General features: G+C 44.3%; 1 protein-coding gene across 1 annotated transcript; it reads left to right on the top strand.

Moving 5' to 3' along the window:
- Positions 1-1,184: 1,184 nt before the first annotated feature.
- Positions 1,185-23,022, top strand: LOC309567719 (uncharacterized protein). The gene is made up of 5 exons (XM_082273163.1): positions 1,185-1,250; positions 15,053-15,257; positions 15,424-15,570; positions 16,601-16,729; positions 22,957-23,022. The coding sequence occupies exons 2-5, from the start codon at positions 15,089-15,091 to the stop codon at positions 23,013-23,015; spliced, it is 504 nt and encodes a 167-aa protein (XP_082129289.1). The 5' UTR covers positions 1,185-1,250; positions 15,053-15,088; the 3' UTR covers positions 23,016-23,022.
- The last annotated feature ends 1,349 nt before the right edge of the window (positions 23,023-24,371 follow it).

Here is a 24,371-nt window from a genome sequence, read left to right as displayed (position 1 = left end):
CAATACCCCCCCTCATCCATCCACTAGACCTTTACCCCTATCCCAATACCCCTTCTTCCAATTCATCCCACTAGAGTGTCATTACCTATCCCAATACCCCCCTCGTCCATCCACTAGACCTTTATCCCTTTTCCACAAAACACTTAGCTTTGGACTCTCCGCCATGACCAGACTTTATATCTACTTTTCTTTCTCATCTGACCTTCCCACTTTTACAGCTCCCTCACTCATCTATCCCACTAGATCTTTATTTCCATCACTATATGCCTTCTCCCAATTCCTCCCACTAAAGCTTCATCTCCTTTCCCAATACCCCCCTCATCCATCCACTAGGCCCTTATCCCTATCCAAATAATCTTGCTCCTTTATCATCCTACTAGAGCTTAATGTGGCAGTTGGGCTGCCAACCATTATCCCTATCCCAATACCCCTTATCCCAATTCATACCACTAGAGCTTTATCTCCTATCCCAATACCCCCCCCTCATCCATGCACTAGGCCCTTACCCCTATCCAAATACTCTTGCTCCTTTATCGTCCTACTAGAGCTTAATGGGGTAGTTGGGCTGCCAATAGGTTGCCACTGCTGTGGTGTTGGGTACCAGGATTCCCCTTCTCCTGAAATGAACCGAGTAACCTGCTGCCCCAAGGACCTTGGTGTTGGAGTGGGACCCACAAGGCTACAAGTGACCATTCCAACACATATTGCGCAGGCATGATCCGCCATCAGGAATCCTGTTCAGAGCAATGATGTGATCCCAACACTAAAACAGGTCCATATAGACAGGAAAAGGCTGGAGGAGATCAGCAGTACTGAGATGCACAAAAAAATAACATTATAAACCATATTTAAAAAGAAAAAAAAAAAAACTTGGAGTCGAGATCTACTTTCAGCTTTGCAATTAGAATTTGCACAAAGTAGCCAATTGCACTACATACAGTAAAGGATAAAGATTACACTATAGTGTTGCTTTTCGCAAGCGAACTGTTACCTTTGGTTCCATCTATGTCATATCTTGTCACACCATACCAGGCTCGACTTCTGCTTTGAATACAAAAAGTGTGATGATGCGATTTTTCTGGGCCATCTAGTCAAAACGTCCTTGAACGGAGTGTGAAGAGTGCTAACCACAGGTGATGAAGTCATTGTACAGCCCCCCCCCCCCCCCACCATGAGACCCTGAACCAGGCGAGAGCTCGCAGCAGACCACTCAGGAAGCAGACAGGAAGACGCAGCTCTCGGCATACAAGGTACCTCTATATATTTTATTTATATGTGTGTGTCTATATATATATATATATAATACACTATATTACTGAAAGTATTGGGACGCCTACCTTTACACACACCAGAACTTTTATGGCATCCCATTCATAGCTCATAGGGTTCAATATTGCAATTATAACAGCTTCAACTCTTCTGGGAAGGCTGTCCACAAGGTTTAGGAGAGTGTCTATGGGAATGTTTGACCGTTCTTCCAGAAGCACATTTGTGAGATGTAGAAGTTCAGTTCTGCCTGAAAAAACTAACAGGGACCGGATCAGAAAGCCCGGGTGAAAGGGACCTTAGTCTATAGGGTTCACTATTGAGTTGGCCCACCCTTTGCAGCTATAACAGCTTCAACTCTTCTAGGAAGGCTGTCCACAAGGTTTAGGAGTGTCTATGGGAACTCTTAAGTGGTCAGCACACCAAGACATTTTGGACAAATTTCATGCTTCCAACTTTGTAGGAACAGTTTGGGGATGGCCCCTTCCTGTTCCAACATGACTGCACCTGAGCTTTGGGATGAATTAGAGGCTGTCCACAAGGTTTAGGAGTGTGTCTATGGGAATGTTTGATCATTCTTCCAGAGGCACGTTTGTGAGGTCAGGCGCTGAGTTGGACGAGAAGGCCTGGCTCGCAGTCTCCGCTCTAATTCATCCCAAAGGTGTTCTATCAGGTTGAGGTCAGGACTCTATGCAGGCCAGTCAAGTTCCTCTACCCCCGAACTTGCTCATTCATCCCTTTATGGACCTGCCAAATATTTAGCTGCTTCTAATAGCAGTCAATCCAGTGTCAGCTTTTCCTGGCTGGTGGAAGAATAGGATATTGGATTTTTGGTCAACAGTTGCAGTTTAGTTCCTTTTCTTCCTAATTCAGACCACCATGCCTTTTTGGAACGGGTCTACTGAAGACGTAATTTATATACTAAACTTGTGTATTGGATAGATGTCTTGAGTGAGCTTGGCTAATATTTAGCTGCTTCTAATAGCAGTCAATCCAGTGTCCGCTTTTACTGGCTGGTGGAAGAATAGGAAATTGGATTTTTGGTCAACAGTTGCAGTTTAGTTCCTTTTCTTCCTAATTCAGACCACCATGCCTTTTTGGAACGGGTCTACTGAAGAATATTATATTATATTATATTATATTATATTATATTATATTATATTATATACTAAACTTGTGTATCGGATAGATGTCTTGAGTGAGCTTGGCAAATATTTAGTTGCTTCTGATCCAGCTTTTAGCTTTCAATGGCTGGTAGAATGTAATAAGAAATGGAATTGGTTGGCCAACAGTTCAAGTTTAGTTCTATTTTTTCATAGTTTGGCATTTAAAGGGATAAAATAAAAAACACTACCACATAGCAGCACCCTATTGGGGATCAGATCGAATGCCTCATACACACGTTCAAATAATCGTGCGACTTATCGTTCGCATTTTGTTGCATGATACTAACATCGAATTCAACAATGCATACCAACCCTATGGTTTTTGTCGTACAATTCTGGAAAAGCTTCCTGGTTGCGTAGCTGCGTATCGGATAGTGCAAAACAAAAACAATGGCAGCCAGGCTTTTTCTGGGTTATTTTAGTGTTTCTGATCACACGACTTTTGAGGGAACTTATCGGTGTGTTTACTTTATCCATATATGATCTTTTTAGTCTAAACTAGCCCTTATTTACAGAAAATTTTTACTAAGCTCCTGAAGAGTGGATGATAACTCCACGAAACGCGTAGAGCCATAAAATATGAAATATGAAGATTTATCAGGACATGGATTGTGTAATATGTATGAAAGAGCCCATGAGCCACTGGATGTATTCTTGCTATGTATTTGATATATATATGCCGTTGTATGATATTTGTATCTGCTATTATATATCTATTTATTATGTGTATATGCCTAGCAAGACATTTCCTTTACTACCTTTTGTATGTCCATACCTGGATTGTCTGTATCTGTACTGTGAATATGTGAGATTCTATTTATTCTATTTATTAATTATTGCTGCATGATCCATTCTTTTAATCGTGCAGCAAGAAATAAACCAATATTCTGAAACTATTTTATTTTTATTTTCATTTGGATATCTGCAATAGCAACCTACCTCATATAAAGTCCCACTATCCTTAAGCCCCCCCCTGTTGTATACAATATTAGGGATGGAGGTGGTTGCTGTGATGCTTCAGATCATTTACTTTTTCATTAATTTTGGATTTGTATGTGCTTTAAGGCAGTGGTCCTCAACTCCGGTCCTCGGGGTCCACTAACAGGCCAGGTTTGCAAGATTTCTAAATTACATCACAGGTGATCTCATTTGCTGCTCAGTGATTGCAGTATTCTAGTCTGCATCTCCCCAAGGTAATACTTAAAATCTGGCCTGTTAGGCCCCTTTCACACTTATGTGATGCGATTTTACCGCGATTTTGCGGCACGATTTTTACGCGCCTTGGCCGCGATTTTGAAAGCAATGGCTATGGCTCAAAACGCAATCAAATCGTGGCAAAGTAGTGCAGGAACTACTTTGAAGTCGGTGCGACTTCAAAACGCACTGATATGAATGGGGCTCATTGAAAATAATGGAAAACTACTTGTCATGCGATTTTGCGGTCCAAAATCGCGGGACAAGTCGCACTAGTGTGAAAGGGGCCTTAGTGGGCCCCGAGAACCGGAGTTGAGGACCACTGCTTTAAGGCATGCAAAGGTAATCCTTAAAGGGCAAATACTGCAAAAGTACTTTATACTGATAATTGTTTATGGTGATTACAATATACAATAGTAATCAAGTATTTTTTTTTTTGTTACTCATATCACATGAGTAACATGAGCTCTTTTTATATTTTCCCCACATTGGCATGCAGACCAAGCTGTCCAGCAAAAGTGACAATTGCAGGGGTCGTGACCATCTACAGTCAGGGGTGCCCACAACAGACAACATTTATTTGCATGGTCTAAATCTTTATTTCCTTTTACTTTACTTTTTGTTGAAAAATTGTTTATTGAAATTTCACACATATATATGTCATGAACAAAATAACTTCAACAATCAGGTTAGAGTGTACAGTGGGTACGGAAAGTATTCAGACCCCCTTAAATTTTTCACTCTTTGTTATATTGCAGCCATTTGCTAAAATCATTTAAGTTCATTCTTCTTCCTCATGAATGTACACATAGCACCCCATACTGACAGAAAAACACAGAATTGTTGACATTTTTGCAGATTTATTAAAAAAGAAAAACTGAAATATCACATGGTCCTAAGTATTCAGACCCTTTGCTCAGTATTTAGTAGAAGCCCCCTTTTGATCTAATACAGCCAGGAGTCTTTTTGGGAAAGATGCAACAAGTCTTTCACACCTGGATTTGGGGATCCTCTGCCATTCCTCCTTGCAGATCCTCTCCAGTTCTGTCAGGTTGGATGGTAAATGTTGGTGGACAGCCATTTTTAGGTCTCTCCAGAGATGCTCAATTGGGTTTAAGTCAGGGCTCTGTCTGGGCCATTCAAGAACAGTCACGGAGTTGTTGTGAAGCCACTCCTTCGTTATTTTAGCTGTGTGCTTAGGGTCATTGTCTTGTTGGAAGGTAAACCTTCGGCCCAGTCTGAGGTCCAGAGCACTCTGGAGAAGGTTTTTGTCCAGGATATCCCTGTACTTGGCCGCATTCATCTTTCCCTCGATTGCAACCAGTCGTCCTGTCCCTGCAGCTGAAAAACACCCCCACAGCATGATGCTGCCACCACCATGCTTCACTGTTGGGACTGTATTGGACAGGTGATGAGCAGTGCCTGGTTTTCTCCACACATACCGCTTAGAATTAAGGCCAAAAAGTTCTATTTTGGTCTCATCAGAGCAGAGAATCTTATTTCTCACCATCTTGGAGTCCTTCAGGTGTTTTTTAGCAAACTCCATGCGGGCTTTCATGTATCTTACACTGAGGAGAGGCTTCCGTCGGGCCACTCTGCCATAAAGCCCCGACTGGTGGAGGGCTGCAGTGATGGTTGACTTTCTACAACTTTCTCCCATCTCCTGACTGCATCTCTGGAGCTCAGCCACAGTGATCTTTGGGTTCTTCTTTACCTCTCTCACCAAGGCTCTTCTCCCCCGATAGCTCAGTTTGGCCGGACGGCCAGCTCTAGGAAGGATTCTGGTCGTCCCAAACATCTTCCATTTGAGGATTATGGAGGCCACTGTGCTCTTAGGAACCTTAAGTGCAGCAGAAATCTTTTTGTAACCTTGGCCAGATCTGTGCCTTGCCACAATTCTGTCTCTGAGCTCTTCAGGCAGTTCCTTTGACCTCATGATTCTCATTTGGTCTGACATGCATTGTGATCTGGAAGGTCTTATATAGACAGGTGTGTGGCTTTCCTAATCAAGTCCAATCAGTATAATCAAACACAGCTGGACTCAAATGAAGGTGTAGAACCATCTCAAGGATGATCAGAAGAAATGGAAAGCACCTGAGTTAAATATATGAGTGTCACAACAAAGGGTCTGAATACTTAGGACCATGTGATATTTCAGTTTTTCTTTTTAATAAATCTGCAACAATGTCAACAATTCTGTGTTTTTCTGTCAGTATGGGGTGCTATGTGTACATTCATGAGGAAGAAGAATGAACTTAAATGATTTTAGCAAATGGCTGCAATATAACAAAGAGTGAAAAATTTAAGGGGGTCTGAATACTTTCCGTACCCACTGTATATGGTAACACTACGGATGCTGAAAGATGCATGTTAAAGAGGACAACAAGTAATAAGAATAAAAAGGACTCAAAGTGCAGGTAACTTAATCGGCTGAACATATGGCTGTTGCGGGACCACAGGTGCACAGAGGAAGTAAGATGGAGACGGGAGGGTGATACGGTTAACAAGAGCCAACTAGTAGACTCAGGGAGCGTGTACGATCCTTTTACTTTTTTTTTAACTCTTGTTGCAATTTTTATAGCACCGGTGATAGTGTTATGGTGGGACAGATTTACAGCCTATATAGAAGTTTTTGTCATTAGATGGTGAGATAGCATGGGTTGTACTAGACAACCAAAATCAAGACCCTCAAAATGGGGACAGCAGGCGTGCCAAGGTGGGAACTCAAGGCAGGAATGGTGGGAACCACTCAAAATGGCCACAGCATGTGTTCACTGTTCAGACCTCGGAACTAAGTACAGGAATGGTGGAAGACCCTCATAATGGGAAAGCAGGTGTGTAGACCTGGAAACTCAGCACAGGGATGGTGGGAACCTCTCATAATGAGCACAGCAGTTGTTCGGACGTGGGAACTAAGTATAAGAATGGCGGAAGACCCTCATAATGGGAAAGCAGGTAGACCTGGAAACTCAGCACAGGGATGGTGGGAACCACTCAAAATGGTCACAGCAGGTGTTCAGACCTGGGAACTAAGTACAGGAATGGTGGAAGACCCTCATAATGGGAAAGCAGGTGTGTAGACCTGGAAACTCAGCACAGGGATGGTGGGAACCTCTCATAATGCGCAGAGCAGGCGCACAGACCTGGGAACTTGACACAGGGATGGTGGGTACTCCTCATAATGGGCACAGCAGATGTTCATAGGTGGGAACTTAGCACAGGACTGGTTGGAAACCCTCATAATGGGCTCTGCAGGTGTGAAGACTAGGGGACTCAGTGCAGGTTTTTTAGGAACCCCTCATAATGGGCATAAAAGGAGTTCAGGCCCAATAACTCAGTCAAGGGATGGTTGGAACCCTTCATAATAGGCACAGCAGGTATACAGACCTGGGAAACCAGCACAGGGATGATGGGAACCTCTCATAATGGGCACACCCAAGTGTACGACCAAGGAACCCAGTGCAGGGATGGTGGGAGCTCCTCATAATAGGCATGGCAGGTGTACAGAACCAGGAACTTCATGCAGGGGTGGTGGGAACCTTTCATAATGAGCACAGCAGGTGTACAGAACAAGGAGCCCAGTGGGAGCTCCTAATAATGGGCACAGCAGGGGTGCAAACCAATCAACTTAGAGCAGAGATGCTGGGGCGGGGGCAGGGGGGGCTCATATTGGGCACAGCAGGTGTGCAGAACCAGGAAGTCAGTGCAAGGTTGGTGGGATTGGCTCATATTTCCACAGCAGGTGTGCAGACCAACTACCTCAGTGCATGGATGGTGGGAACCCCTCATAATGGGCACAGCAGATGTGCAGATCCGAGAACTTAGAGATCTCTCCTACAGAGTTCCCGAGAGATGGAAGAAAGCATGCAATTTCTTTTTTTACATGTAGCAGGATTTCCAGGCATTGGGCCTGATGTGGCTCTGCCATTGTTACCGGTAACACTTCCAACGCATTTAAGTTGAAAACCCAAGTGTGAGAGCTGGGACAATGACCATTCCGGCATCTTTGGTTTGTTTTGTTTATTTGATATTGGGGATGGAAGAAGGGAATGAGTGGGATACTTCTCTGGCTCAACTAGGTTTAACTGGGCCACTTTGTAGAAAAATGCCTATTAGCGCTGTCCTGACCAACGCTTCCTGGCGCTTGAAAATACTGTTTTGCTGAACTGTGCTGAAGCTTCGACTTTAACTCCTTGGTTAACTCAGAAGATCCAAGACTGTAGTAACTCTTGACTTTTGGCACTCTGTCTAGCTCAAAAATCCTGCGAATGGCTCCCTCCAGCCCTTCACTGACTGAGGTAGCTCCTTGTAACTGCTTGTGCTGCTGCAACCCTTAACACTGCACACTTAACTCTTCAAGGCCCAACCGCTGGCGCCCCCTCTACACTACAGGGTCCTCTCACTAGGCACCCCCTTTGACACTAGCTGGCTCCTGGATCCCTGAGACCTTCACCGGAGTGGTCCCTTCTACACTAGGCAGACCCTCAGGGGCAATTCACAGTACTCACGAACTTGGAATGCTTTCCTGGAACTGAACCTCTCTATCTCCACTGGTCCTCGGCACACCGGATCCTCTCTGCAGCTCAGCTCTGCTCTCTCTCTGGACTCTTAGGCAGCCACCCGAGACTCCTGATCCTTCTGACAGGAGGAGAGACAGCCGTACTCTCCCTCCTGGCACTCTGCTTCCCACCCAAGACGCTGCGTCATGCGTTCCCCTCAAACTTATACCCACTCCCAGAATCCTCTGCGGCAGAATCTGCCTTCTGGGGTAGATACAGGCCTGAATGTGTCTCTGATTAGGTTTCCTCCACTGTCCAATGAGAACCCTCTCATGGAGCCAGTGGGGAGACTCCCCTCTCAGCAGACCCACCTGGGAGACATGACAGCCTAGCTGAAAATCATGGCCTTGCTGTTAGGCAGCCAAGGCCCACTATACCTTTTACCTAGCACCTACCTTGTAGGGTGCTACATACTTCAAGCATTTATAGACATTTCAACAACACAAAAAGTATATTAGGGAGGGTAGAGAACTATACAATATAAGGGTGGGTAGATGTAAGGATTTTCCTCTCTTACTTTACGGGTTTGGAGACATTTAATCAATCTACTAACACCCCCCCCCCCCCTTTCCCCTTGTAGCTCTACTCCAGTGTGACTCAAATCGAGCTGTCACCAATATCTCACACTCTGACTATTTCTATTAACACTTCTGTGGTTTGCAGCTGTTTTTTGTAGTTTGGATGTGGTTACCTCTTTACAAGAACACAATGCAGCTCCTCAGTCTAAATGTTAACTCTGTGCTGTCCCAAAAATTTTAATAAAGTCAGAAAGTAAAAAATGCAAGGGCTTATTGATAGTACCCCAAAATTCCTGGTCCCTGAATGATCACTGTTTTTTTTCCCTTTAACCACTTAAGCCCCGGAAGATTTTACCCCCTTCCTGACCAGGCCCTATTTTGCGATTCGGCACTGCGTGATTTTAACGGACAATTGCGCAGTCGTGCGACGCTGTACCCAAATGAAATTGACGTCCTTTTTTTCCCACAAACAGAGCTTTTTTTTGGTGGCATTTGATCACCTGTGCGATTTTTACTTTTTGCGCTATAAACAAAAAAAGCAATAATTTTTAAAAAATAACAATATTTTTCAAATTTTTTTATATGAAATTCCCCCCCAAAAAAATGTAAAAATCGAAATTTTTTAACATTTTTGGCCAATTTGTTTTCTGCTACATATGTTTTGTAAAAAAAATCACAATAAGCGTATTTTGATTGGTTTGCGCAAAAGTCATTGCGTTTACTAACTAAGGGAAAGATTTTTGTCATTTTTGGTGTTTTTTCTTTTAACGAGTAATGGCAGTGATCTGCGATTTTTTTTTTTTTTTTTGCAGGACTGCGACATTGCGGCGGACAGATCGGACCCTTGACTGACATTTTTGACACTTTTGAGGGTACCAGTGACATTACTACAGTAATCAGTGCTATACATATGCACTGTTACTGTAAAAATGACACTGGCAGGGAAGTAATGGCGGTGATCTGCGATTTTTTTTTTTTTGCCGGACTGCGAAATTGCGGCGGACAGATCGGACCCTTGACTGACATTTTTGACACTTTTGAGGGTACCAGTGACATTACTACAGTAATCAGTGCTATACATATGCACTGTTACTGTAAAAATGACACTGGCAGGTAAGGGGTTAATTTTATTGGAGAGGCAGGGGTTAAATGTGTTCCTAGGGGGCGTGTTTCTAATTGTAAAGGGGCGTGGCTTTTCGTGTAACCACAGAGATATACTATCCTACATAGCAGGACCATATGATCTCTGCAGTTACACGAGGGAGAATGACAGGCGGCTGTGTTTACATCAGCCGCCTGCCTTTCTCCCTCTGCACCGGACGATCGCGAGTGACCGGCGGACATCGGGTCCGCCGGTCACACGCGCAGACTTGTTAGAGAACGAGCGGGGGCGGGAGCGCGCCTCCGGCGGCGCGCGCTCGCCCCCTAGAGGCTCACAGGCTAGTGACGTAGTCCTACGTCACTTTGCCTCTATGGGGCTGACCGCCGCAGTAAACAGTCGTGCGGCGGTCGGCAAGCGGTTAAAGATAAAGTGACTGGTTCTCTTGATGGTTGATACAAAGTACAAGGATGAAAGCAGTATGCAGTGGAAATTGGTGCAAATGCAGTGGAGTGTAGCAGAAGATACACTTTACCAAGGAAATAATGAACGCAGCCAACACACTAATAAGCACCTGTTTCCAAGCTTCTAATGCACAATGTGCAGTAAGCAATTTCAATAGAGCAGAGAAGCCTGTGCAGCGGTGCAAGACTGAAGGGAGTGCTGAATGCTGAAGGTCAGCTCTAATTCTCAGTAAAAAGTGGCTATAGTGGTTAGGAAACTGCTACTAGAAAATTAAGATGAGCGAGGTTCTGACAGCTTACTGCAAAGAATGGTGATGAAGAGGAACTTACATAGAAACCACTGAAACTAGTAGAATATCAATTCGTCGTAGACTTTTGTTGTGCGCTAGAGAGCAACCACACTACAACAACCCCTTTATTCAACTGGAGCTTCCATTGAACTTGTCCAGCCCATCACTGCTCTATTTTCAGGTTCTCCTGATGGGGCAGCCTTCCTCCTTACACAGGTAGACCATCTGCAGTTTGGTTCACATGTGGGAACTTCTCTTTTCCTAGATATGACAGCGTTCATCTTTATAAAATGAAAATGTAACACCCTCCTATGCGAGGCGTAACTAGAACCTTCAGGGCCCCGATGCAAGAAACCATGAAGGGCCCCCCCGGACCCATGGCCGGGGCCCTTCCCTTCAAGCCTGGGGCTCTCCCCACTGATACTGGGGCCCTTTACTCTCATTGCGGGGGCCCTTTATTACGGTCCTGCAGCTGGACCCTTTCACAAGTTCTGCAGTGGGCCCAGGGCCGGCCTTTGGGGTGTGCGAGCTGTGCGGCCGCACAGGGCGCCATGGGCAACAGGGGCGCCGTGCGGCCATCACAGCTCGCAGATGATCAGGCCGCACAGCGGGAGGTAAGCGGCGACCGCAGCCTGGAGGTTCAGTGTGGGGGTCTCTGATGTAAGGGGGGCTCTGTGTGGGGGGGGTCTCTGATGTAAGGGGGGTCTCTGATGTAAGGGGGAGTCTCTGATGTAAGGGGGGGGGCTCTGTGGGGGTCTGTAATGTAAGGGGGTCTTTTTAAGGGGGGGCTCTGTGGGGATCTCTAATGTGAAGGGGTATTTGATGTAAGGGGGACTCTGTGGGGGGTCTCTAATGTAAGGGGGGCTAAGTTATTAGTGATCATAAAAAAGAAAAGTCAAATAAAGTGCAAAAAAGTGCAAGAAAATGTGCGGGGGGGGGGGTATCACGCGCACGGTGGGGGGCGCCACAGGATTAGCTCGCACAGGGCGTCTAAACACCTAAGGCCGGCTCTGAGTGGGCCCCCCTTCCTGCCATCTTGGGGCCTCCCCACGGAGGTGGAATGCCAGGGCCGTGTCGCAAGTGTGACCTTTGCGATCCTGGAATTCACCCACTGGTGTCAGTAGTTTTTATTTTTTTGGTATTTTAATTGTATTTTTTATCATCTAATTTTTTATTTTTTTTTTACAATGTCACTGACTATGACTCTGACCATTCAGAAAAGGAAGGATATGGTAAATTACATATTTACCGACCCCTTCCTGGTTCTCTATTGTGACACATCCCCTGCAGTAGCCAGCAGGAGTGGAGAGGGGGCACAGTGTGGGGGGGGGGGGGCCAGGGGAGCACACAGGGGCCCAGAGACAGCAGAACACAAGTGAACTGGATAGGAGGAGTGGCGGGGGCAGCATACAGAGAAACCAATCTCCTCATTTTTCCAGAAGAAAAAAAGGAGGACAGTGATTTCTCTACATGCTGCTCCCGCCACCCCTCCTATCCAGGTGTACAGGGGAGACGCACAGGCCCCCTGGAGCATGGGGCCCGGTTGCAATTGCAACCCCTGTAGTTACGCCCCTGCCTCCTAGGTAGGTGCTAGAAGAGAGTATTGTTTTTGGGTCTTCCTGCTTACCAGAGAGATTGCCAAGTAAATTTAGAGTGCTCTTTTGCCTACCATGGAGCATGATCTATTGGTAGGGTCTACTCATGGTGCAGCTCAGCTTGTCTGAATGTTTCAAACTGGTTCAATAGGGAGACATATTGGACAGTGGGAGGAAACCTGACAAGTGAGGGGACAGGCATTGTTACAGCCCTGGCGATTGGCAGAGGAAAGTGCCTCATTGAAATCTGGGTGATTGTTTTAATGCCAGGGGTACATGTGCTTGGGGTCTTTGGCTGGAGAGCGGGGTCACGGAGGGAGGGGGAGGCTGCCTCTCCACTGTAGAAGTTGCTATGGGACCTTGGGTAGTCAACCTGAGGGCCTGAAAGTCCGAGAGAAGCTGAACCCAGAGGTTCTGCAAAGCTGACTGGAAGGGAGACACCAGGAGGTATCTGATTCTGCATACTGTGAGTACAGATCTGTGTCAGGGGGCCTGACCTGTGAGGGCCACCCTTCTGCTAGAAGAGTCAGTGGACAGGGGTGTCAGTCAAGGAGATGCTAGAGAGTGTCCTGAAGACAAAGTAGTTGCATTAAGTCTGCTGCTAGAGAGAGCAAGAAGACTTAATTCTTCCATACAATTGGCAGTATGGTAAAAGCAGTGTGTCTGCTTCCACAAGTAACCTAGGGAGGCCAAGTGAGAATTGTCCTTATCCACTGTGGATAGTTCAGTTGGAGTATCCCACTATTCAAGTTCCACAATAAATACAAAACCAAATACCCTGGACTGTTCATTGAGTAACGAGCAAAGGGGAGTAAGGATGGATGTTTGAAAAATCCCCTAGTGACTGCCTGCAGGTAATCAGAGGGAGACCCACAAAGTCATCACACAGCAAGCCCTATGGGGACAGTGCTACACATAAAATAGAGGGGATAAGAAGGGCAATTAGGGCAACCACTGCCAGCTCCACCTTATCAGGGGGAATAATAACAAATCAAGTATGTCTGTTAAGGTTCCAATTTATCCAGCTCTAGTTGGATGTAGCCAACAACCACTAGTAGTGGTTGGCCAAATCCAATTGGACTTGTTCTGTAATGTTAAAGACATTTCTTATCTTTTTCAAGCAACATCTTCTGTTCCAAATATGCCAAGAAGATATCACAGCTCTCAGTGGACCTGAAGAGGCATAAACTCAAATGTCTTTGAGGGTTCTCATTTATCTAGGTCATAGTATGTCTAATAGTGGTTGGCCGCATCCAACTGGACTTGTTCTGTAATGTTGAAGACATTTCATATTTTCATCAAGTAATACGTTCAGCTCCAATTATTGTCATAGTTACATAGTACAGAGTTACATAGTAGGTGAGGTTGAATAAAGACAATAGTCCATCCAGTTCAACCTGTGTAGGTGTGTGTGGCTGTAATCATCTCCCATAGCCCTGAATGTTCTGATCCTTGAGATGTAAGTCTAAGAGTCTTTTGAAAGCCACCATACTTCCCACAGAAACCACCTCTTGTGGTAGAGAATTCCACAATCTTGTAGCCCTAACAGTAAAGAACCCCCCGCGTACGTTGCCTGAGGTTAAAATGCTTCTCCTCTAATCACATTGTATGCCCTTGAGTCCTCATGCAATCCCTTCGACTGAATAGCTGTTTATCTATGCCGAGATCACCATTGAGATATTTATAAATTGCTATCATGTCCCCCCTCAGGCGTCTTTTCTCCAGGGAGAATAAATCAAGCGATTGCAGACGCTCTTCATAATTAAGGTCCTCCAGTCCTCCAATCCCCAAATCAGTTTAGTTGCCCTTCTCTGGACTCTCTCCAGTTCCAACACATCCCTCCTGAGGACTGGCGACCAGTCATGAAGATATCAAAGCTCTCATTGGACAGGAAGTTTGCTTTGAAAGTTATTAAGCCTCAAAAATTCAAATTTCCAAACTAAAAGTCTGATTGAAGTCAGTGAAAATCTGAACTGGCCTCCAAAGAAGGAAGCAGCAAAATATGCCAAACTGTGCAAATGGATCTGGAAAGCTGCTGGCAACCGAGCGAGATAATGGGACCAAAGAACAGCCTGAGCCATTATTCTACCAGGGATACTAAGGTAGAAGGGTGGGACTGGTGCAAATACCAGTCAAGCTAAGGGTGCTCAGCCAACAGCAGAAGAGGATAGAAGTCAGAAAAGCCTTTGGTCCCATTTTCCCTGAAGCCTTTTGGTAACCCAACCCGCCAAAAACGACACTGAAATTTAAATGTTTCCATCTGAATCTTGAATTTTGGTCAGAATCTAAGACCATCCGAATTTCAGGAACAACCAAAATATTTGTCAAAGTGCCCTACCCCCCCAACTCTTGCACATTGACAAGACAGACTCTCCCCAACCACTAGTGGGTGTCTGTCTGGCCCATATGCACAAGATCCTTCCCTATTTTGGTTGTAAGTTAAAGAATCGAGTAATTGTCAACTCCATTGGGACATCAGTGACGGCAGATTGGTGGCTATTGATTACCAGTCTATGTTACATAGTAGTTGAGGTTGAATAAAGACAATAGTCCATCCAGTTCAACCTGTGTAGGTGTGTGTGGCTGTAATCATCTCTCATACCCCTGAATGTTCTGATCCTTGAGATGTACGTCTAAGAGTCTTTTGACAGCAACCATACTTCCCGCAGAAACCACCTCTTGTGGTAGAGAATTCCACAATCTTGTAGCCCTAACAGTAAAGAACCCCCGCATTGCCTGAGGTTAAAACGCTTCTCCTCTAATCGCATTGTATGCCCTCAAGTCCTCATGCAATCCTTTCTACTGAATAGCTTTTTTTCTGTACATTACTCTTTGTGCTGTAACCTGTGATATCCTCCTTTTTAGAAGATGCACCACTAACATCTACATCCCTTCCCACAGTGGTTTATAGCTGGTTTCTGGACCTCCCCAAGGAAGATGTTGTGTGGCAACCTTCTCGGGCTCACCTGCTCCTGTCTGAGCTTCATTCTGGGGCTCACTGGTATCCTCAGCGACTATTGGCTCGTGAATTTTGGATCGGACCTCTTCCATGAAGGCATTTGGCAACGATGTACCAATAACGCATGCATTAAAATCACTGGGAAAGGTAAGATGGGTGTTTAGGTCTGCCAGCTATCCATACATCTCTGTCTTAAAAAATTGCAGGTTAAAGCACCAAAAATGAAGAATTTATTAAAAGTTTTCTTGCAGTATTTTATTTTGTGTCATATTTATTCAATTCCCCTTCACCGATATTTGTGTTTCCCTTACAGAGTACATTGATGCCACCCGCAGTCTTCTCATCTTGTCCACCGCTCTGCTCCTGTTCGGGATGGTGTTTTCCTGCCTTACATTTTTCAATTATCACATAGGACGGTTCACAGCCTCCCTTGCAGCTGGTACTCTGGAAGTCCTATCAGGTAAGAGCCCACCCCTGAGGAACAGCTGAAGGGTACACTAATACCTCGTTTCCACTGAGCGGATTGGTTCGGTACGGTAGGCTATTTTGAGTGTTTCCATTATGAAAGTGGCCCACACAACCGAACCAAACCGCACCATTCCTGGTCCTCCTTCAGATGTAGGGCCATAGGAAATGGTACGGTACGGTTAGGGCGGAGCTACTGGCATCACACGATACATTCCACTGATTGGTGGACAGGAAAACGTCAATGCTCACGTCAAACGAAAGCACAAAACAAACACCATGTTTGGTGTGAACCCTGCATGGCCCCTGGCTGTCCGACTTGCAGTGGAAACGCTCACCTGAATAGGCCGGACCATTCTAACCCTTCCAAACTGTACCGAGCCGAACTGTCCCGCTCAGTGGAAACGAGGCATAACTGGACAGCAAGACAATAGAAAAGACAGACAGGATGATGGGGAAGAGCAAGGTAGAACCTCACTATGGGAGCTGTGACCACTCTTTCTGGAAGAGCCACCCAGATTTTTGGGGTACTGAAAAACTATAATAATTAAAAAACTTAAAGTGTAACTTCACTCAAAAGGGGGAGTTCCACATCCTCCCCCTCCACTGCCACATTTGGAATTTTTTGTGGGTAAGGGGGAAGCGGGTACCTGACTTCGACAGGTACCCACTCCAACTTCCGGTCAGATCTTCACAACGATCCGAGCCAGAAGTCGTCGTCCCCCTGTCCTTCCTCCACAGTCTTCTGAGACACATCACAGTTCCCAGAAGACTACAGGACCATTCACAAGGTGCAGCACAGCTCACTCATGCACAGTAGGAAACCGGCTATTAGTAGGAACATTTTTTTGGGGGGAGCCTGGAGCTCCTCTTTAACATGACACTAAACAATATCCTTATTCTATAAAAATAATCCATATGCGTCCACCACTTAAAGGTCCTGTAATTTATTTTTCATAAAATGTCTTAATGTGTTTTCTCCCTCCATGTAACAGCCATGCAACTTTGTCACTTATTTATTACAGTGATGTTCCTTCTTATTGGAATGACGGTGTACACATCGGAAACAGCTCATAACGTCCTGAACAGTTCCTACAACTTTGAGTGGTCATTCTTCCTCTGCTGGACCTCGGGCTTTTTCTTGGTTGTTGCAGGTTGGTTGTTGGCATTGTCTCCTAAATTAATCTACTTAAAAAAAAAAAAATGGGGGTCACCTTACCCGAAGTCAAACAGTATTTTATTTGGATTGAACTCGTCTGCATTCTGCACTGTACAGTGTAGAGCACATCATGCTTCCAGACCAGGACTGAGAACAAAGGCACTGGGGGTTTTGGTGGATGTGCATTTGGCTTTCTGTGGTTGCCTTTCTGAATGCACACAAGAAGGGGAGGCATTGCTTGCACGATTATGCATACATCCCGAGCCTGCAGTGCAGTGCAGCTCAACACTGATGGCTCATTACCTAAGGGGCTCACGGAGGTGTGGTGGAGGTGTTCTCTTGCCATCTACTTTTCAAGGTCTTTAAGGAGGATTCCACTGTACACTATTGGGACTTTATTCGAATTTAGTTATACATATGTGAAAGGACTACCTTGTTTGACTCGTGCAAAATCAACCTGTAGTTTGATCGTTTTTTGGTATATTATAGGGCTCAAGGAGAGTAGCCCTGAAGCGCTTCTAGTCACTGTATACGTGGGACTTTTGTTTTACTTATACACCTGTTTTTATTTTTACTTATATTATTACTATTTTATTTATACATTTTTTTGATTTGAGCAGAAAAACGTGCAAAAAACACATGAATGCGCACAAAAACGCACAAATGGCACATTTTTATTCATTTCTATGGGAATAAAAACACGTCAAAAATGCTCAAATCTGCCCGAGTCGAGTTACAAAAAAACTCCAGAACTTTTTTGAGCTTCAGGCGTTTGGATTCAGGAGACCTGAAGCGGAGATGTGAACCAACTGCATAAAGAATAATTGATTTTTTTTCTCCTCCAGCGTTTTGGCTCTTTGAGCTTCAAGCTATGAAACGCTGAGGTGTCAATGGGGCCTTAAAGTTCTCAGTCCTGTCCTGAAAGCAAGCAGATCTCTTTATTCCATTGCTGATAAGTACAGACTGCAGACAAGCTGATTGTAAACAAAACAATATTTACTTGTTAAATCAGATTTCAAAGAACAGGGAAACAGAAGAAGAAGTTGTGTTACGAAAGTTGAGTGATAGTTTTAGACATATTAAAAAAAAAATTGATTTGTTTTATAAGTACCGTATTTTTTATTCCAGCTGTTCTTGACCAAATTTACCTGACAACTGAAGGTTCCTCCAGAGAAAACTACAGGTTCTTTGGGGGAGGAGCAATTTCAATCTTTCTGAAATCATTTCAGAAAGATTGAAATTGCTCCTCCCCCAAAGAACCTGTAGTTTTCTCTGGAGGAACCTTCAGTTGTCAGGTAAATTTGGTCAAGAACAGCTGGAATAAATCCTCTCAAGTGACTACTGACACCAATGATTTTTTTTAGCTATCTGTAAGGGGGTGTTCTTCCCAATGGCCACTAATGGAAGGAGTATTCATTCTATTGATAACCAGTGTAACCATCCCTTCTCTACCACTGAAAAGTGTTCGATGGTCATTCTCCCACTGACCACCAATCTAATAGTGTCTTTTTCCACTGACCACCAATCTAAAGGTGCCTTTTTCTACTGACCACCAATCTAAAGGGGCCCTTTTCCACTGACCGCCAATCTAATGGAACCCTTCTCCATTGACCACCAATCTAATGGAACCCTTCTCCATTGACCACCATTTCAAGGGAGCTCATTCAATGTAAACAGCATTTTTCCCAATGATCACCAGTATAATAGGGTCCTTCTTTTATCACATTGAAGAGCATTAGATGCACATTCTCCCATTGATCACCAATCTAAGCAGGCCCTTTTCCTCTAACCACCATATAGGAGGGGATCTTTTTCCACTGACCACCAGTCTAAGGGGATTCTTCTCCAACGATCAATCTAAGGAAAGCCTTCTCCACTGACCAACATTTCAAGGCAGCTCTTCAATGATCATTATTATAAAAGAGCATTCTTTCCAATGATCACCAGTGTAGTTTCAAGGGAGCTCATTCAATGTAAACAGCATTTTTCCCAATGATCACCAGTATAATAGGGCCCTTCTCTTCTCACACTGAAGAGCATTAGATGCACACTCTTCCATTGATCACCAATCTAAGAAGAGCCTTTTCCAATAACCACTAATCTAAGGGGGGCTCTGACCTGGTCATCAATCTAAGAGAACTGGTCTCCACTGACCACCATTCCAAGGATTCCAAGGGAGCTCTTCAATGACAACGACCTCCAATATAAATAGCATTCTTCCCAATGATCACCAGTATAATAGGGCCCTTCTTTTCTCACATTAAAGAGTGTTAGATGAACATTCTCCCATTTATCACCAATCGAAGCGGGGCCTTTTCCACTAACCACCAATCTAAGGGGGGCTCTTCTTCCACTGACCTGGTCATCAATCTAAGAGGACTCGTCTCCACTGACCACCATTCCAAGGGAGCTCTTCAATGACAATGACCTCCAATGTAAATAGCATTCTTCCCAATGATCACCAGTATAATAGGGCCCTTCTTTTATCACATTGAAGAGCGTTAGATGCACATTCTCCCATTGATCACCAATCTAAGCAGAGCCTTTTCCCATAACCACTAATCTAAGGGGGGCTCTTCTTCCACTGACCTGGTCATCCATCTAAGAGGACTCGTCTCCACTGACCACCATTCCAAGGGAGCTCTTCAATGGCAATGACCTCCAATGTAAATAGCATTCTTCCCAATGATCGCCAGTATTATAGGGCCCTTCTTTTCTCACATTGAAGAGTGTTAGATGCACATTCTCCCATTGATCACCAATCTAAACAGGGCATTTTCCACTAACCACCAATCTAAGGGGGGCTCTCTTTCTACTGACTTGGCCATCCATCTAAGGGGACTCTGCTCCACTGAACATCAGTGCTCACCACATTTTGTGCTCTCCAGTTTTAGTAAACCCCCCACCACCGTGTCAAGCTGGACTAAGGTAAGTACGCAATACTTAGTTGCCAATGAATAGCAGAAAACATGATCTTCATATTTACTGGTATCTGATCCCCCACAAATCACAAAGTAATCAATGCCAGTCAATTTTATACTGTTGGAACACCAAAATAGATTTGGAAATTCAAAACAGGAAAAAGTCCCTAAAAGTTTTTAAAGAAACTAATCAGACGTTCAGTTTGCACACCTAATACAACCTTTTCTCTGCACAGCGACTTTGCACATCCTGGTGCACAAATAGCATTTCTTCCAATGATTACCAGTATAAAAGAGCCCTTCTTTTCTCGCATTCGAGAGCATTAAATGTACATTCTGCCATAGATCACCAATCTAAATGGGGCCTTTTCCACTAACCACCAATCTAAGGGGGGGGTCTTCTTCTACTGACTTGGCCATCCATCTAAGGGGACTCTTCTCCACTGACTATCATTCCAAGGGTTCCAAGGGAGCTCTTCAATGACAATGACCTCCAATGTAAATAGCAATCTTCCTGATGATCACCAGTATAATAGGGCCCTCCTTTTCTCACATTGAAGAGCGTTAGATGCACATTCTCCCATTGATCACCAATCTAAGTGGGGCCTTTTCCACTAACCATCAATCTAAGGGGTGCTCTTCTTCTACTGACTTGGCCATCCATCTTTTTTTTTTTTTTTTTAATAATCTTTATTTAACAAATTCAAGACAGTACAAGTATATGCAAAACAGCAAAAAGAGCAAGCAAAGTGCAGATAAGAGATACATAGAGAAGGCGCAATTGGTAAAACTATCAATCTGGACGCCCTGAGAGAAACATATGCATCTACAGGGGTCAAACAAACGGTCATATTGAAAGAGTGTGCCTATTTGGCCAAACATCAAACAAAGAAAAAAAAAACCAACACGTTATGTCTGTCACCGCCACCCGGGAAGGTCCCCGTAGGGGGAGTCGGATAGCCAGCCAGACACCACGGAGATCCAGAGAAACAGCAAATTCAGGCATCCAGAATACAGCGGATATTACATAGAACAGCAGCAAGAGGCCTTAGGAAAAGAAAAGAAAGGGAAAGCAAAGGTCAGGAAGGGTAGGAAAGAACAGTGTAGAGAAACAGACAGAGAGGGGGGAATAGAACAGACAGGATAAGGGGGGCCTGGAGGGGGGTATGGACCCTAGCTAAGAGGATGCTGGCCAGGAGCCTTGGCACCCGGCTGCAATCAGCTGTTACACATCTGAGATCTCATCAGAGTAGAACATCCACCCCGTTCAAGTATCCTTGAAGCGTTCCCTGCGAGGTCAGAACCCGCTGTTCTGCCTCCATCACCAGATTGACCTCTCTCTTCCATTCAGAAAGCGTGGGGCAGTTAGAACTTCACCAGTGCCTCGGTATGAGGCACTTGGCGGCGTTCAGCAGGAAGGGCAGAACACTGCGTTTGTAACGTTTGATCGAAGAGTGTGTGTCATGGAACAGAGTGCGAGCAGGAGGAGTGAGCGACAATTTTGACACCCAGTGATGGATATCATCCCAAAAGGGCTGCAGCAGAGGGCACTCCCACCAAATATGGAGGAAGGTACCCACCTGTCCACAGCCCCTCCAGCAATGGGGATCCGAGCCTGGAAAAATCCGGTCCAGTTTGGCAGGGGTCCTGTACCATCGAGCCACAAACTTATAGGCTGACTCCTGTATCCTAGTACTAATGGAGGAGACATGAGTCAGACGTAGGATTCGAGACAATTGCGGGGGAGAGAATTCCACCCCCAGCTCTCTCTCCCATTCCCTCACATAGTAAGGGGGCGAGGAGGAAACCCCACTTGGCCATCCATCTAAGGGGACTCTTCTCCACTGACAATCATTCCAAGGGTTCCAAGGGAGCTCTTCAATGACAATGACCTCCAATGTAAATAGCAATCTTCCTGATGATCACCAGTATAATAGGGCCCTCCTTTTCTCACATTGAAGAGCGTTAGATGCACATTCTCCCATTGATCACTAATTTAAGCAGGGCCTTTTCCACGAAACCACCAATCTAAGGGGGGCTTTTCTTCTACTGACTTGGCCATCCATCTAAGGGGACTCTTCTCCACTGAACATCATTCCAAGGGTTCCAAGGGAACTTTTCAATGACAATGACCTCCAATGTAAAGAGCATTCTTCCCACTGATCAACAGTGTAATAGGGTCGTTCCTCCATTGATTACCAATGTAAGAGGGCCCATTTCCTAATGACCACCAATGGAAGGTGGCCCTTCTCCCACTGACCACCAATTCTAGGTGACCCTTCTCCACTGACCACCAATCTAAGGTGACTCTTCTTCACTTAAAACCAATCTAAGGTGACCCTTCTCCATTGACAACCAATCTAAGGTAGCACTTCACTAACCACCAGTAAAGAGGGCACTTCACTGACCACCAATGTAAAGGAGCACTTTTCCACGGACCACTACCATTTTTTTTAAACATTATTTTTTGTTTTGTTCCATTATTATCACTGAACATAATTTTGTTATATAAAGCAGCCCTGAGTGTCAAATACTTTAAAACTGAACTCCATTAATTATTTGTATTGCGTACTTATTTTTGTCCAGCTTGGCACAATGTAAGTATCTCATACCTGATGGGTAGTAGTAGTTTGGGCAACTACAGTTATAGCTGTGATTTTGGTTCTGTGCTAGCAGCTTCTTCTCGCATTGAACCACTGCCATTCAAAAATGCCTTGTATTTTTTTTTAAATGAATACAAGGCATTCTTTGACTGGAAATGGTGGAGATCATGACATCACCATCACTTCCTTTTTACCTTGTCCATTCAGGGAATGCCTTGTATTCGCTGGGAAAAAAATCACTACCAATCTAAAGGCACTACCGAGTGAGTGGCCAGAGGTGAAGCCACTTACACAGAACCCAAGAAGGACCCCAGGGCATTGTGGGTATCACTGTAGTATCACTGACTACTTGTTCAATTAGGTTTTGACAATAAAACCTGGAAGCTGATTGGTTTCTATGCTCACCAGATTTTGCGCTCTCCAGTTTTAGTAAACCCCCCCCATCGTGTCAAGCTGGACAAAGGTAAGTACGCTATACTTAGTTGCTAGTTGCCAAAGAATAGCAGAAAACATGATCTGCATAGTTACTGGTATCTGATCCCCCACATACCACAAACCAATCAATGCCAGTCAATTTTATACTGTTGGAACACCAAAATAGATTTGGAAATCCAAAACAGGAAAAAGTCCTTAAAAGCTTTTAAATAAATCGTCAGACATTCAGTTTGCACGCCTAATATAACCTTTTCTCTACACAGCGACTTCGCACATCCTGGCGCACAAATCGACACCGCAGACTGGGTATGAATCTCTGTGAGAAGGAGACGAAGTGAGAAGGAGACGTTGTCAACGATCGGAGCTTACTTTGGGAACTTTACCATTTCACGTCTACATTATTGGAAGGAAGAAAGATATTTGTCGCCTCCTACTGCCCACTTACATAAATTGTATAACAAAAATAGAAAAAAAAATTTTTTACTGGTCTCGTATCTAATATAAGTTATTAGTGTATCATAACCCAAGAAAAATATTTAATATATTGCAGCTGATCTGTCCTTAGATGAGGTATGTGATGGAACTGACCCACACTCCGCTTGGGTGCTTCCGTCAGTATACCGCATTCCTCCAGTCTGAACATAGATATCAGATATTATAGCCGCATAACATACAAGACTAGCCGACAAATAGCTTGTATGATATCTGGAACTTTTATTGAACAAACTCACAGATAATATATACCCCACAGGAGGACAGTCCCCTCCTGATCATATTACCCTAACAATACACACTGTAACCAGAAACATAATTAACCTGAGCTAATTAACTAGCCACCTGCACAATGTTGTGAATAATCAGATATTCCCACTTCAGGTCAGACTTGTCAGCATAGAGCTCCTAAAGTACATTACACCTTATCCTAAGTATAAACACAGAACACCTTATTAACCACTTAAGCCCCAGCCCTATTTCGGACACTTTTTGTTTACAAGTTAAAACCAGTATTTTTTCCTTGAAAACTACTTAGAACCCCCAAACATTATATATATTTTTTTAACAAAGACTCTGGAGAATAAAATTTCGGCCATTGCAAAATTTTTTGTCACGCGGTATTTGCGAAAATCAAAATTTGAAAAATCACATTTCACTGCATTTAAAAAATACTAAACAGTAAAGTTAGCCCATTTTTTTGTATATTGTGAAAGATGATGTCACGCCGAGTAAATAGATACCCAACATGTTACGGTTTAAAATTGCGCCCTCCCGTGGGATGGCGACAAACTACGGTCAATAGAGATCTCAATCTGCGACGCTTTAAATTTATTTATCGGTTAGCAGTTTAGAGTTACAGTGTAGCTCTTTTTTTTTAATTATTGCCCACGCTCTGGCGATCGTGGCGATACCTCACATGTGTGGGTTGAACAGCGATTTAATTCACGGCTCGACTTGCGTATACGTTTTTTTTGTGCGCGAGCTAACGGTGACGGGGGAGGCTAAATTTTTTTTTTTTCCTATTTATTTTTTCTTTTTTTTTAACTTTATTACAGGTTTTTAAAAAAAAAAAAAAATCTGATCACTTTTATTGCTGTCACAAGCAATGTAAACATCCCTTGTGACACCAATATGCAGTGACAGGTACACTTTATGGAGGGATCGAGGGTCTAAAAGACCCTAG

The sequence above is a fragment of the Pelophylax lessonae genome (genome assembly GCF_965119305.1).
Source record: "Pelophylax lessonae genome assembly, chromosome: 12".
Lineage (NCBI taxonomy): Eukaryota > Metazoa > Chordata > Amphibia > Anura > Ranidae > Pelophylax > Pelophylax lessonae.
The sequence above is the reverse complement of the archived record's forward strand: the minus strand, read 5'-3'. Positions and strand labels throughout refer to the sequence as shown.

Coding starts and splice junctions, on each gene's coding strand:
- LOC309567719 (XM_082273163.1), top strand. CDS start 15,089: ATGTTGTGTGGCAACCTTCTCGGGCTCACCTGCTCCTGTCTGAGCTTC. Junction 15,571..16,600: donor TACTCTGGAAGTCCTATCAG/GTAAGAGCCCAC, acceptor TATTTATTACAG/TGATGTTCCTTCTTATTGGA. Junction 16,730..22,956: donor CTTTTTCTTGGTTGTTGCAG/GTTGGTTGTTGG, acceptor TTCTCTACACAG/CGACTTCGCACATCCTGGCG.